Here is a 12647-nt window from a genome sequence, read left to right on the forward strand (position 1 = left end):
GTTATCTTCAAGAGAAGCAGAAAGAAGAATGCAATTTTCTATCATTTCCAACACAGTATTTAATAAAGAGAACAAACCAGAGGTTAAGGGCTTTTTTCCATTACTGACTGAGGACACGATTGCAGAAACCTGCGCTCTGAAGAATATGCCTATCGGTGTGATGTCACGCAAGCACCTTTTGTATTTTCACACCTCATGGTTTTGTGGTGCTCCTTAAATCCACAGCTCATTTTAAATGCCTTCAATTCAAAGGCAAAGAGCTTCACTTATCTGTTAGAGCTAGGACTTCTCAGTTTTCTGATGCGTCCTGCTCCTTACCTTCCTTGGCTATGGAAAGTATTTAAAGAAGGGGCTCTGCACCCACCCAGAGCAAGCTGCAAAGACCTCACAGGCAGGCAAGGAACAAACAAGCCTTTGTTTCTAGAAGAGGGGGATTTGAGGGAGGAGGGGGAGAAGGGGGAGGAGGGGGAGGAAGAAGAGGAAGAGGAAGAGGAGGAGGGGCAGACAAGTTAAAAAACACGGGCAACTTAAGACAATAAAAAAAGATTTTGCAGTCCTATAACATGGTTAAGCCTCCCAATCTGCAGAATACAGTCAATCACAGTAGTTGCAATATGCTTTTGAAAACTATTTGAGAGTTTGGGGTGTTCAAACATTATACAGTAAATGTTCCACTATCCAAACTCAACAGCAAAATGCCAGTTTTGTGCTGCAGCAGGTAATGAACACTTTACAGGTACAGGAAAAAAATTAGACAACCGTCTACATCTTTAATGCAGACAACAAAAGAGGTAAACGATTATCCGGCATTGGTGTTTGAGGGAAAAGGTCAGCAGATTGTTACAAGTCAAACAGAGAAGGCTAATTCTCCCCCTCCCTGGATCCTGTGCCAGTCTAAACCGCACGTCCTGGGGCGCTCACAGTTTACAGTATCGCAGTACCTTTCCCCGATGCAGCATTATATGCAAGGATTGCTGCAGAGCACCCTTAACAGTTAACAGACAAAGCTGAACGTGTGATGTCTTTTCATATTTATCATTTTGCTCTTCAAAACCCAAACTAATTTTAATCTCTAAATGGAAGGATGTTATCTTTTATTTAAACAACAACAAAAAAGTCCCAAATATTGCTACGATCTGAGCAAACTATAACTGACAGTTCTTAAAAGCAAGAATTAGGTTTATAGCAAAGAGGGAACTGAGAAAGAGCAATTTTCCCTTTCAGCTTCATTTGGACATTAGACAACTCTTTGTGGATCATTTTTGGCTATATCCAGGTTTCTGACTGATGTTGGTCTGTAGCACTGCAACAGAGGCAAAGAAAAAAAATCCTTTGATTAAACTGAAAAGAGCTGTGAAGAAAAAATTACTAGCAGGATTTAAAAGAATGAGCCTCGGAAGGAATTAAAACTTGTTCCAAATGGCTTTTTTACAGAGACTTGGTACAACAGTTTGTTGTTTGATCAGGATGCAAGGTATGTTTTTGGATTGCATTCTTTAAAATATCCTGCTATATTATTTTAAGGAAATTCGAGTTGTTTTATAATGGCAGCATTATGAAACATCAACCTACAAATCAGCACAATAAAGTATTTCCATTGTTTTTCATTTTGTTTATAGATTAATCTGAGAATCCTGGAGCTTAGAGTGAGAGGTAAAGCTGAAACACAGACTGTTCTCCAAGCTCATCTTTCCTGTAGTAAATGTGCCTCAGTGCCATCATCAGGTAGAAATAAATTCTCATACTCTTAAGTTGGACTCCTGCTTAAAACAAGGTATATCCAGTCAAAATACTAATTTATACAGAAGCACATCCAAATTATGGCTTGATTACTTTGCATTTATTAACTATTTGTATTAAAGTGAAATCATATTTTTCTTTTTGCTCTTCTATCACTAAGGCACCCCGCAATTAAAAAAGTGGAAGACAACATAAGCAGTCCTTAGTTTGCTTTTGATAAAGCTGCCATTGTCCTAAAAAAAAATTTTTGTTTTGTATCCTAAAATGCAGAGGTGAAACAGTTTGAGACCGTTGCTATAATTTTACAACATCACCAAATTGTCCCCTGAAACTAACATTTGACATGTGAAACTAAAGTGGAGTAAAATGCTGTTGCAGTTGTTCAGGGATCTAACTTTTTTCCCATGGCAGCAAATAGCGATTTTTAGGAAGCGCTTTCACTGAAGCTGATAAAAATTCAGAAGAACTAAAATACTTTGGCTAGCCAGAAGAGCAAATATAAACAAGCTTTATCAGCAATGTAAATAGCTATAAGAAACTTCTCTCCAGTGCAGGCATACAAACCAAAACATTTTCTAATATTTAAAATCAATTTTAACTTTAGAAATCTAAACAATTTAAAAATACTTCAACATTTTAAAATCTACTTACTGAATAGAACTGACATGCTTCTTCCCAGTGGAATCCAATTAAAAAAAAATCCAAATCCAAAAATCCAATTAAAAAATGCAATTTTTTAAATCAGCAGTATATTGTCAAGAAACAGTGTAAAACTTTTTTTTAATTAAAAAACAAACTGAAACCATGTTTCAAAATGACTGAACTGAAGAAAAAGGACAACTGACACATCTTTGAATTTTAGATTATAAACGATTTCCTATAGAGTACATAAAAATATATATTTTTGTATAAAAACATAAAAATTATCTAAACACTTACAGACTGCAGATAATAATGAATGGTTGTTCAAATGATGCACCTTCAATTTCCAAGGTGCATTTACAGAGACATACAATCTGCAGTGTTAGAAGAATACAGGAGGGTAAACTGGTCTCAGTAGGAGTGCAGTTTTCTTTTACTGTCATAGGTGTGCTAGCACAACAACAGAGATGCAGGTATTTATACTGGCATAAAGGTATCAGCAGCAGCAATTCCCCTTTCTCATTAAAAGATTAAACTATTCTGAAACAAAAGCAGCTATAAGCCCATATAAACCTATCACCCTCAAAAATCTTTAATAAAAAAGTTTTTTATTTTATTAGTGTACCAATATTCTACATAATGTAGTTTGTAAATTACTTGTGGGCCAATTTAATGATTTCTTCAGTGAACTCCATTCAGTAAACAGAAATAAGCACATACTGCTTTCATACAAAACAACCTTTCATTTTCTGATGTACAATGAGGAATAATTGATAAGCATTTATTGTCAGTGTTGTTTTATAGAGCAGCATCTCCTATAAAAAGGGACTCTAGCCAGTGAAATTTCATCTGCCTCCGCGGACTCACAACAACCTCATTCTGACACAAGTCAGCATTTCACTGAAAACCGATGTTGCTCAGTATGTAACCTTTCTTCAAAATACATAACAAAATAACTAAGTCTTTTCTCCATCCTACAGGATCTCCTGAAACTGTTCTTCTGGAAAAACAGGAACAGGGAAGTGAAAAAGCAAACACCAAGAGACCTTTCAGATGAGTCAAAACCATTTAGTTTTAATGATACAGCACGTAAAAAGGATATGCCACTGAATTTGCAGATCAAAAACAACTGTGGCTCATGTTCTCATGTCCTGCTTTTGGGCAGAGATAGAAGACAGACCTAGAACTTAAAAAAAATAATAATAATAATAATGAATAATAAAATCTGAGAGGCCACTGTGACCAGATAAAAACTCAAAGCCTAACAAAAGTTTTTTGGACTAGCGTTCCAGTTCTATGATGTCCACAAATCTGCCTTTAGTGAGGCAGATTTAAAGATGGGTGTTAAACAACACATTAGACAGGTAAGGGATAACACAACACTACAAAATACTTCCTTTTAATTCATAATACTTTAAAGTTAGTAGATGCTCCAAAACTTAAGGTGTTTTTAGTGCATTTCAAGCTTTTCAAGAAAATGATAAATAGGTGTTTCAATGCATTAGGATATGCTTGTTCTTCATAAATAACCAAATCTCATGCCTTTTTTGCTTCTGACAGCTTACTGCAATGAATCTAGAGTCCGTATTTTCTTTCACTAGTTGTGACCAAGCCCTTTGCAAGTTTAAAGGTATACTGTTCTTGCATTGCACGAAACAAGGAAGCAGAAAAACCCAATGTGCATTCTCGATGCTCCTGCTGTTACCATCACTTTCCTTCCTTTTTTTATGGGTAGTTTAAGCAACTACTTGCCACAGAGGCTCTGTGCACCTTTCCACAATGATGTTAAACACTGTCTTGCCTTGCCTTTCCCCTCATCCAAAATTCATACAGAACTCCCTAACTGGGAGTGATAAAAATGAAGTTGTGGCAACGATTTCAATCTGAGGTCACAGCTCTTGCTTCATACACCATTTGGCAGCTCCAACGCTGAAAAGAACAGAAGGAAAAAGACTGGACATGTGTAAGGCTAGTATGACCACTAGTAACAAACCTATAAAACTGAAGTTTGAAATAATCTAACAAAAATGTGAAACAGTATCTTGGTTTACTCCAATGCCTGCAGACACATTTGTCCAAATACTCTAACGGAGCACTTGTGTGAAAACTTTAAGACTCAGGTTAACTCAACAGAGACACAGAAATGAATTACCAGTTTCTGATGTTTGCCCACTTTTTCTGAGTTCACCATCCATCTTTGAAACTAACAAATTAAGTACCCTCAAAAGGCAAATTATTTTTACTTGTGTTTCAAGAACCAGTCCTACCATCTGCAAACTGAAGTAACAGTTAAAAGCCCTTAATGCTATTTGAGGCAAAAGCCAAATCTTGGAAACTTGCGGCAATAAAGTTGGATGTTTCCAAACTTTCTTTAACCGATTCTAGGAAATTAAGTTTTATAGAAAAAGCAGATGTTCTACTTCATCAACTCCAACTACTCAGCATGCTTAGCTGATCTGCTTCCTACTGAGACATTCTTTGACTATCAAGAAATACTGGGATCTGTGAAAAATGGCCAATGGACAATGGCAGAGGAGGGAAGAAGCTAGTAAAAGAAAAAACACTCTGAAAAGCTAGCTCCACCTGACTAATTCTCTTAAGGAAATAATCTCCAAGAAATAAAGGCACTGAGAAAGGTTGGACAGCACGTCTGTACCAGATGCGCTGCTAGCACAAGGAATCCTGCCAACACAGGCCTGAGGAAGTGCCCCCCAGCCCCGTTCCTTTGATCCCATGTGATCTTTTATGATGGTCTGTGCTTGGCATGGGAAGATCCTCCTTTCATATTTAGTCCTTTCCTAGATTTAAAGGATCATCAACTCTTCTAACTCAAAACTGTTCTAAAGCCACATATACACACTAGGAGGATCAGTATCAGAACCACAGCAAGACTTCGCTGCAGTTTAAGTGATGCAGCTGAAGACTTCAAGCCCATTTCAAATACGTTAGAAAGAAGCCTTGGGTTTAAGTTCTTATTTTCAACTTGGAGCACACAGATTTTAGACCCAGCCTACTCCACAGCAGGGTATTCTGACAGCAACTCTTATCTGATGCATTAGTCTTAAAAGCCTGCTCCAGGAAAGAATCCACACCAACCGCATCCTTTTACTTTCTGTTTAAAGGCATGAATGCAAAACCCAAATGCCCTTTACCAAGTAAGTCAGTAGGTGTGTTTGCCTTTAAACTGATCCTCCTTCCCTCCCTCTTTTCTAGCCACATTAACAAATAGTTCGCAGCACTACTTTGAAAAAAACTTCTATGCACACCTACTAGAGAAAATAAAGATGAATGTGAAGCTTCCATCTGAAGGGAAACAGAGACAAATAAGGGCTGACTCCCTGGAAGTGGAGAATTCAGAAATAGTGAGGGAAACACTCTTCGTACCTTCTGTTTCTGAATACTGCAACAGAAGAGTATGTTTGCACATACCATTCAGCAGCTGTACTGTTTTCGGTGATTCTTCGGATTGATGAAGGAGGCAGCATCAAGGAAGAAGTGAATTTCTCCTTCATTTTTAATTAACATTAATACCATTGTATTGATCAAGAACTTCACATTACAAGGATGCATTCACCTATTGCTTTTGAAAGTGTTAATAGTCACAATGTAACAAAAACCAAGCCCTTATATTAAAACATCAGGATACAAAAGGGTATGGCAACCCTCAGAAATAAATTGGATTTTCAACCCATACTGAGCACTGAAAGGTAAACCTCCGAGTCATTCACATTTTATTTAGGGTCACAGCACATATTTCTTGAAGATCTGTACATGATAAATAAGTGTCAGGCGCAGTAAGTTAGCTCTGTCAAACAGATTTTCTTCTTCTTTACTGGAGTGGCTTAAGAGGGTCACAAGTAAGAAAGCAACAGAAATAAGATTTTTTATTTTTTTTGGCTCAAATGGTAAAAATATAAACCACAATACAACACATACAACTTCAGATTTCAAGGAAAACTCCTTCAAGCTCAACAGCAGCTAGCAGCTTGTCTCTATTTGCCGTCACTCTAGATCAGAAGAGCCCACATGCTTTTTTTCTTTTTTTCTTTCCTGCCCCTTTCAGTTACACTTGAGCTCTTTGACTGAAAAGGTCTGGAACAGATTAAAAGTCCGACCACAAAATAAAGAGCCTTGGCATGTACTCAAGCCTGTCTGGGATACACATACACAGTGGGCCCAAAAAGGGAAGCTATGCAGCAAGAAACCCTTATGTAGTCTTTTGGACATTTCTAACTTCTTTCAGTTTTAACTGCACAGCCTTAACATTTCATGGAGCTTCAGCATGCACAAGACAAGTAGCTTTTACCCTTAGAGTTAGACACACTATTTACAGGAGTACAAAACAGCTCTGAGAAACAAGATTCATCTCACTCATGACCTTTGTCAATTAAAGCCTTTTCCATACTCCTTTTTAGTCCCAGCTGGCCTATCCAGCTCTCGTCATTCTAAACTCTAAAGTAACACAAAGAAAAGCAATATACATATACTGCAAGATTACTTAAGTAAATCTAATTGGCCTGCCTCTTCTCACTGCAAAAGGCGACACTGATTTTCGAAATGACTGCTTCCTTTTAAGCCTTATTCACATATTCAGTAATTGTGAAGCTGCAGATTACCCACACACTCCTCCTGCAATACACAAACAGGTCTGCAACCTGCAGGCAGGTGTCAAAGCCAACATGGACATCTGCCAAAGCTGACAATCATCTCTCTCTCTATATATATGCCCCACCTTTGGGCTCAAGTTGCACAGTGGTTCAACCTGTCTACAAACTAGTGAGCAGTTTATAAACAGTGTGACAATCTAGTGTTTTCCGTAAGAGCAAATGGATGTTTAATGTAAGCCTACAAAACAAAAACGCTGAAAATTTTAACAGCCATTTCATAAAAACAAAACAGAGCAGTGACTGTTGAGTTTTGCAGCTCTGTGTTTATACGGCATTCATGGAGTTAATGCCTCTCCCAAAAGGGGCCCACAGTTGTTGTTAGGTCAACCCCTGTAAAGCTTCAAAGGCTTTGTATCCCCTCAGCCTGACCTACTCAGTGATCTGCACACTGTTTTCATTTAGTTGCACAGAGTCCAAAACTGAAGCTGGAAAACCACAATGATTTTCTCTTTTTTAACCCCTACTGGTTTTTCCATAGCTGTGCAAAAAATAACTAAAATCCAAATGAGTTGAAAATAGTAAGTTATCGGGAAAACAGATCAAGGACAAATTATTACATCTAATAAAGTTTATATACACACGCCATGACTTCTTACAAAAATAAAGTAGCAAATACCTAAGAACAATCACTTGGATGATCTAAGGAGCTCATTTAAATGTCTCTTAACAATGTTATATTCGATTGCTATTTGTATCAATAGTGGCAGTATTTTATTGCAAAGTTTGCATCTCTGCTCTTCTCTGCTGTAGAGAAACATTGCCAGAACATTAGTGTAGAAAAACATTGCCAGAAACCTGAAATATCACTTCTATCACGTTAAATATTTACATCTAGATCTTCTGATCCCTAATTTAAGTGACTATTTCTATTTTCAATGTAACATAGTCTAATTAATACTGTTTACCCCTCAAAAGAAGATTAATGTAGAAAAAACAGAACTAAATGTTTCTCTTCATATTGTTTAAAACAGAATTTTTTTTCATGATCATCACTGTGACAAGCTGGAATTATAAGCTGGTATATGTTTCAAGTGCATAAATCGTTATTAGACAATGACCTCTTTAGCATAGTGCAAAGGAAAGTAATTATGTATTTGGGAATTAAAAGGCTTTTCTGGTGTAGAATTTTGCAAGTTTAAGGGAGCTTGAACAAAATTGTCTCAGACAAGTTGTTCCTGAATGCCACCAAGTTTGGGAACTGTATGGATCACATGGCAAAATCCCAACACCTAGCATTAGAGACTTTGGTGACGTATACTCCTACAGGATATAAGCTAATCCTTCAGGAAAAAAAGAAAAAAGAGAAAAAAGATTTAAGTAAGATCTCTATGATTAAAATTAAAATCTATTTTAATCTTATTTAATCTTACTACAAAAAAGTTTCCAAAATATGCCTGCAAAATGAAAGCTGCTAAGTGAACTGAAGCGGATCAAAAATTCTGAAGTGAGATGAACTTTTACCAAAGCGTGGGTCAAGCCTTGGGTCTAGCCAAGATGTGGTCTTGTTCTTATGGTTTATGTAGTAAATTTCTCCATCCTGGGTCATAGCTTGTTCCCATCCATCGGGGAGTGGGCCTGCAATATAGAAGGAAGGAATTCATGGCGGGCTCTTGTTTGCTCCAGCGGAAAACTGATCTAAAAAAAATTCCAACATTTTACATATATAACAGTACATGAAACAAGAGAGTTCCAAGCTCATGTCTAACATTTCTGGGATAAGGGCAAAGAAGTGGCAGGTGGGAAATCAAAGAATAGAAAGTACTTTATCATTTTTATTTAAGATTTGGAGTTCAATTTTGAAGAAGCTGTTATCATCCTTTTACATACTTGTGACACTTTGTTTTGCTATAGCCTTATAGTACAAAACCAGCAATAAATCAAGCCTGCCAGAATGAAACCAGCATGAGCACCAGAAAAAAGAATAAGGATAGTCTACCTTTCATGGAAAAGTTCATCTAGAGAATAAAGGCCAGCAGCAGCAGCAACGTAACATGACAAGATTCTAAAATTATATTTTGCTCTTCCATAACCAATTAAAAAAAGTCATGACTTATTTTCCCCTTTCCTCATACTGTAACTTGCTGTGAAAGCGTTAAAGGCTGCAGCAAACACAGAAACACAAACCCGAAGAGCAGGACACAAAAAAAGCAAATGAAAAAACAAAGGTCAAAAAACAGCAGGAATAGACAGAAAGACAAAGCACTAGAACAGCAGCGCTACACCTCTATGAGCAGGAAGGCACACTCATGGAAACCTACATTTAGGAACAGGTGAAGGGAGGCAGGTGGTGGTGCTTTGGAGTCCAGTTAATTCCTGAATACAGAGTATTGAGGGGTTTCTCTTATGTTCCAAACTGCAGCTTCCAAGAAAACCACCTTTCACTTTGATACAGTCTGTGAACCACTCATTCTCATGTATGCAAGATCATGTACATTCATCTGTATTTTGCTTAGTCTGAAAGCCATTCTCCAAGCTGGGTTTTTCTCATTTTATCTGACAGGTGCTTTACAAATGCATGTTTTAGATTCTTAGATCTATCATACAGATAAAGACTTTAAAAATTATCTAAATTGGGTACAGGAAAGTCTTACCCTTATTTCTTTAGACTTAAATACAATCTTAAGATGATATATCAAGAAACCTACTACAAATGTTAAGAATGTAAAAGAAATTAGAACAGGACCTGCTCCAGGAAGCAGGTTAACCTTTCTTACTGCTCTTTCTCAGTGTAATATATTAAAACACTAGTAACAGCCATCTGGCTATTAGACTTTGACTAACAGACCGTTCTGTATAATGTAAGGTGCATTATGTTAAGTATGCACAGTCATTAAAACTTCACACATGAGATTCAGATATACACACAAAAATTCATATAAATGCCTGAAGTATCTACTGTATCAGTGTTAAAGTATAGTAATTCTTTCGCTCTCAGTTTGTTCTGAAGTCATGCTACTGTTGAAGATTGACATTGTTTAAAAGTCTGGGGGGCGGAGGGGAGGGGATTTGCTTGCTTAATCTCAAACTATGTTCTCAGGAGAATGTCAAAAAGAGTAAAATAACCATTAGATAGCACTCCAGTAATATCCAAAAGCACAACCAGAATTTTTTTACTCTAGAATCTGGCCCAAGAAGATGCCCTGCAAGCTATATTTCTAACTTAGGCGCTTCCATTCTGGCCAAGGAAGCTACGCCTTTCTCAACCAAACTCACCACTCCATCATTACAGATGCAAGTTTTTAAGTGAGGACAAACAGTGATCTAACAATTGGAAACCTCCTTCCTACGCTCAGTACTCACAAGCTTTAAATACTGCGTACAAGTAACAAAAGTACCTTGGCTTTTATCAGGGGCTAGTAAACAGGATGGGCAAGAAAGGATGAAAACACGGGAAACATTCATAAATCTTAAAATATCCACAGTATAACAGGACACCTACGCAGAATTCAAAGTTCAAGTTCAAAGAACCTTGTACTTTGTCATCACACCCAAAAGACCAGCCAGCTAATCATCCAGATGCTATTTTATAAAACTGAGACACTTGTCCCAAATCATCCAAGTGTAGAACCCAACAAAGAACCAAACAGGTCCCTCAGGTGTTAAGCCAACATTCTTGCCATATGGACAGACCTTCTCACTACCATCCCCCCCCGAGTCCTTCGAATCCGCACATCCCTAGGAGATGAAGCTCAGTGAGAAAATCTCTTCTGAACTCCAAAGCCAAAAGAACAGCTGGCTCTAGGAAAAACAAAACTAGCCTTGGGATGTCAGTCCTGCTGAACATCAAGTAAAGTGTACACTAGTCTAGCATGTTTCTTTGTAGTAAATAAGAACAAAATGCCTTTGAAGCAGAATGCCAGGAGTTGTTCAGTCCACCTACCTTTCAGAAGAATACTGCTTATTAGATTCAATGATCTAAAGAGTATTAGCTTATGAGATCCAAACCTGGGCTGGGTTCCGTTTCTAAATAAAATACAACAGCTGCGGACAGGACACTAAAGGTCTCTCTGCTCACCTGGCTGCCCCAGTAGCAAGTCTTCCTTGCCTAGTGCCATCAACAGCTGCAGAAACAGACTTTCATCTTTAGAAACTTTTAGCATTAAACACTATGTTGCTTTCTTCCCCAGCCAGTAAACTGTTCTCATGTTTCTGCTGTTGCCCCTACACTTTGAAATAGTAGTTCCAAAATTGATTAGTATTAGTTTTCTGAGAGGTGGTAAAACCAATGACTACCAGCCTGATTTTGTAACTGGCTCTCTGACAAACTCTGTGTTAGAAGCAAGTAGCAGAGAAAACATGAAACACCACGGTGAAGGGTAGCAGAAACATTCACTCAAGAGCATCTAGGAATATTCCTGTGCCATTGTATGTCCTCCTTCCCCAAAAGGGCTCAAAAGGAACAGAATTCTCAGCATTAGCTTAAGTTTTTAAAGTAGCTTAAATTATATAAGCTCTGTATTGTTCCTTTTCAGATCTGCACACTAAAAATGTCTATAATTACTTTAACCCATGTTACATAAGAACAACCATGCTGGATCCAACCAAGCGTCCATCTAGCCCAGGCATCAAGCATCAAGGTCACGATGATCACCGAGTATCATAAAAATGGCAGATGAGCACTGGACAGCATTTGCAGAAAGAGTACCTCTCAGAGAAACATGCCCAGTGCCAAGAAAACATGCAATAATGCGCTTTGAGCCAAGATGACCTCACTACCAGAGAAATCCTCAACTGCTGATTAGACTTCTTGCAAGGAGGCTACAGTTGCTAAATGTTAAGTGCACTCTCATCAGTGCACTAGGGGTTTTTAAGCCAGCAGTTACAAGAGGCCCAAAATAATACCTAAGAGCAAGAAGCTGCAAGGAGTGCTGCTGAATACACGCTGGTTTCCCTAGCACCTACTGCCCAGAATGGGCAACAGCATCAGGGGTAGAGAGCTGTGATGGACTTGAGTGAAGTCCTTCAGCAACTGAAAGGGACAAAGACTTGTTTTGGGTGCACAGATTTATTGCTGATAGTTGATTGAAAGCAGCCTACTTAGTAACTGTCAGACTCTAAACTTTCAAATAAGGCACTGAATGCCCAGATTTAAAACAAACAAACAAACCCAAAACACACAATGTGGCTCTAAGTACTCTCCTAGCCTCCAGATACCTCAGGTGGTTTCCTGAACCATATTCTGTCTATTTAGTAAGCCACAAAAGCTCTCTCTTTCAAGCACTCCTCCAGCCTCCCCTTGAACATCTGTAAACATGTAGCACCCACAATATCCTTGTGACAAGCTCTCCTACTAGTTCTGTTGGATGTCTCTTAGTTCAACCAAATACAATCACAGCTATAAACTTGCAATTCAGTGAAGCTACTTGTACAGGGAGAGAAGAGTCTTCCAGTTCACCTTGTCATTTACTATGGCATTTTTTTTAAGACACAGTTATCCAAAAATTAGATTCTAATTTCCAAATGTAAGCTATCTTCAGAGAAGTAACGATAAGGCATACCTTTGTAACTAAACATTTATATAATGCTGTAACTTAACATAAATACATGTAATTTTAAAGGTGTGCATGCGTGTCTCCATTTGGCAGGTGTCTCCCCTTT

General features: G+C 37.9%; 1 protein-coding gene across 9 annotated transcripts in view; it reads right to left on the reverse strand.

Moving 5' to 3' along the window:
• Positions 1 to 12647, reverse strand: part of YAP1 (Yes1 associated transcriptional regulator) — a 92617-nt gene that overhangs the window by 27971 nt on the left and 51999 nt on the right. For 5 of the 9 annotated variants that reach the window (XM_064505090.1, XM_064505091.1, XM_064505092.1 and 2 more), the window contains exon 4: positions 8511 to 8624. The exons of the other annotated variants lie outside the window; for them this stretch is intronic. In XM_064505090.1, the coding sequence (XP_064361160.1) occupies positions 8511 to 8624 (114 nt within the window). The remainder of the gene's footprint in view (positions 1 to 8510; positions 8625 to 12647) is intronic. 9 annotated transcript variants of the gene reach the window in all.

The sequence above is a fragment of the Dromaius novaehollandiae genome, chromosome 1 (genome assembly GCF_036370855.1).
Source record: "Dromaius novaehollandiae isolate bDroNov1 chromosome 1, bDroNov1.hap1, whole genome shotgun sequence".
NCBI classification, from domain to species: Eukaryota; Metazoa; Chordata; class Aves; order Casuariiformes; family Dromaiidae; genus Dromaius; species Dromaius novaehollandiae.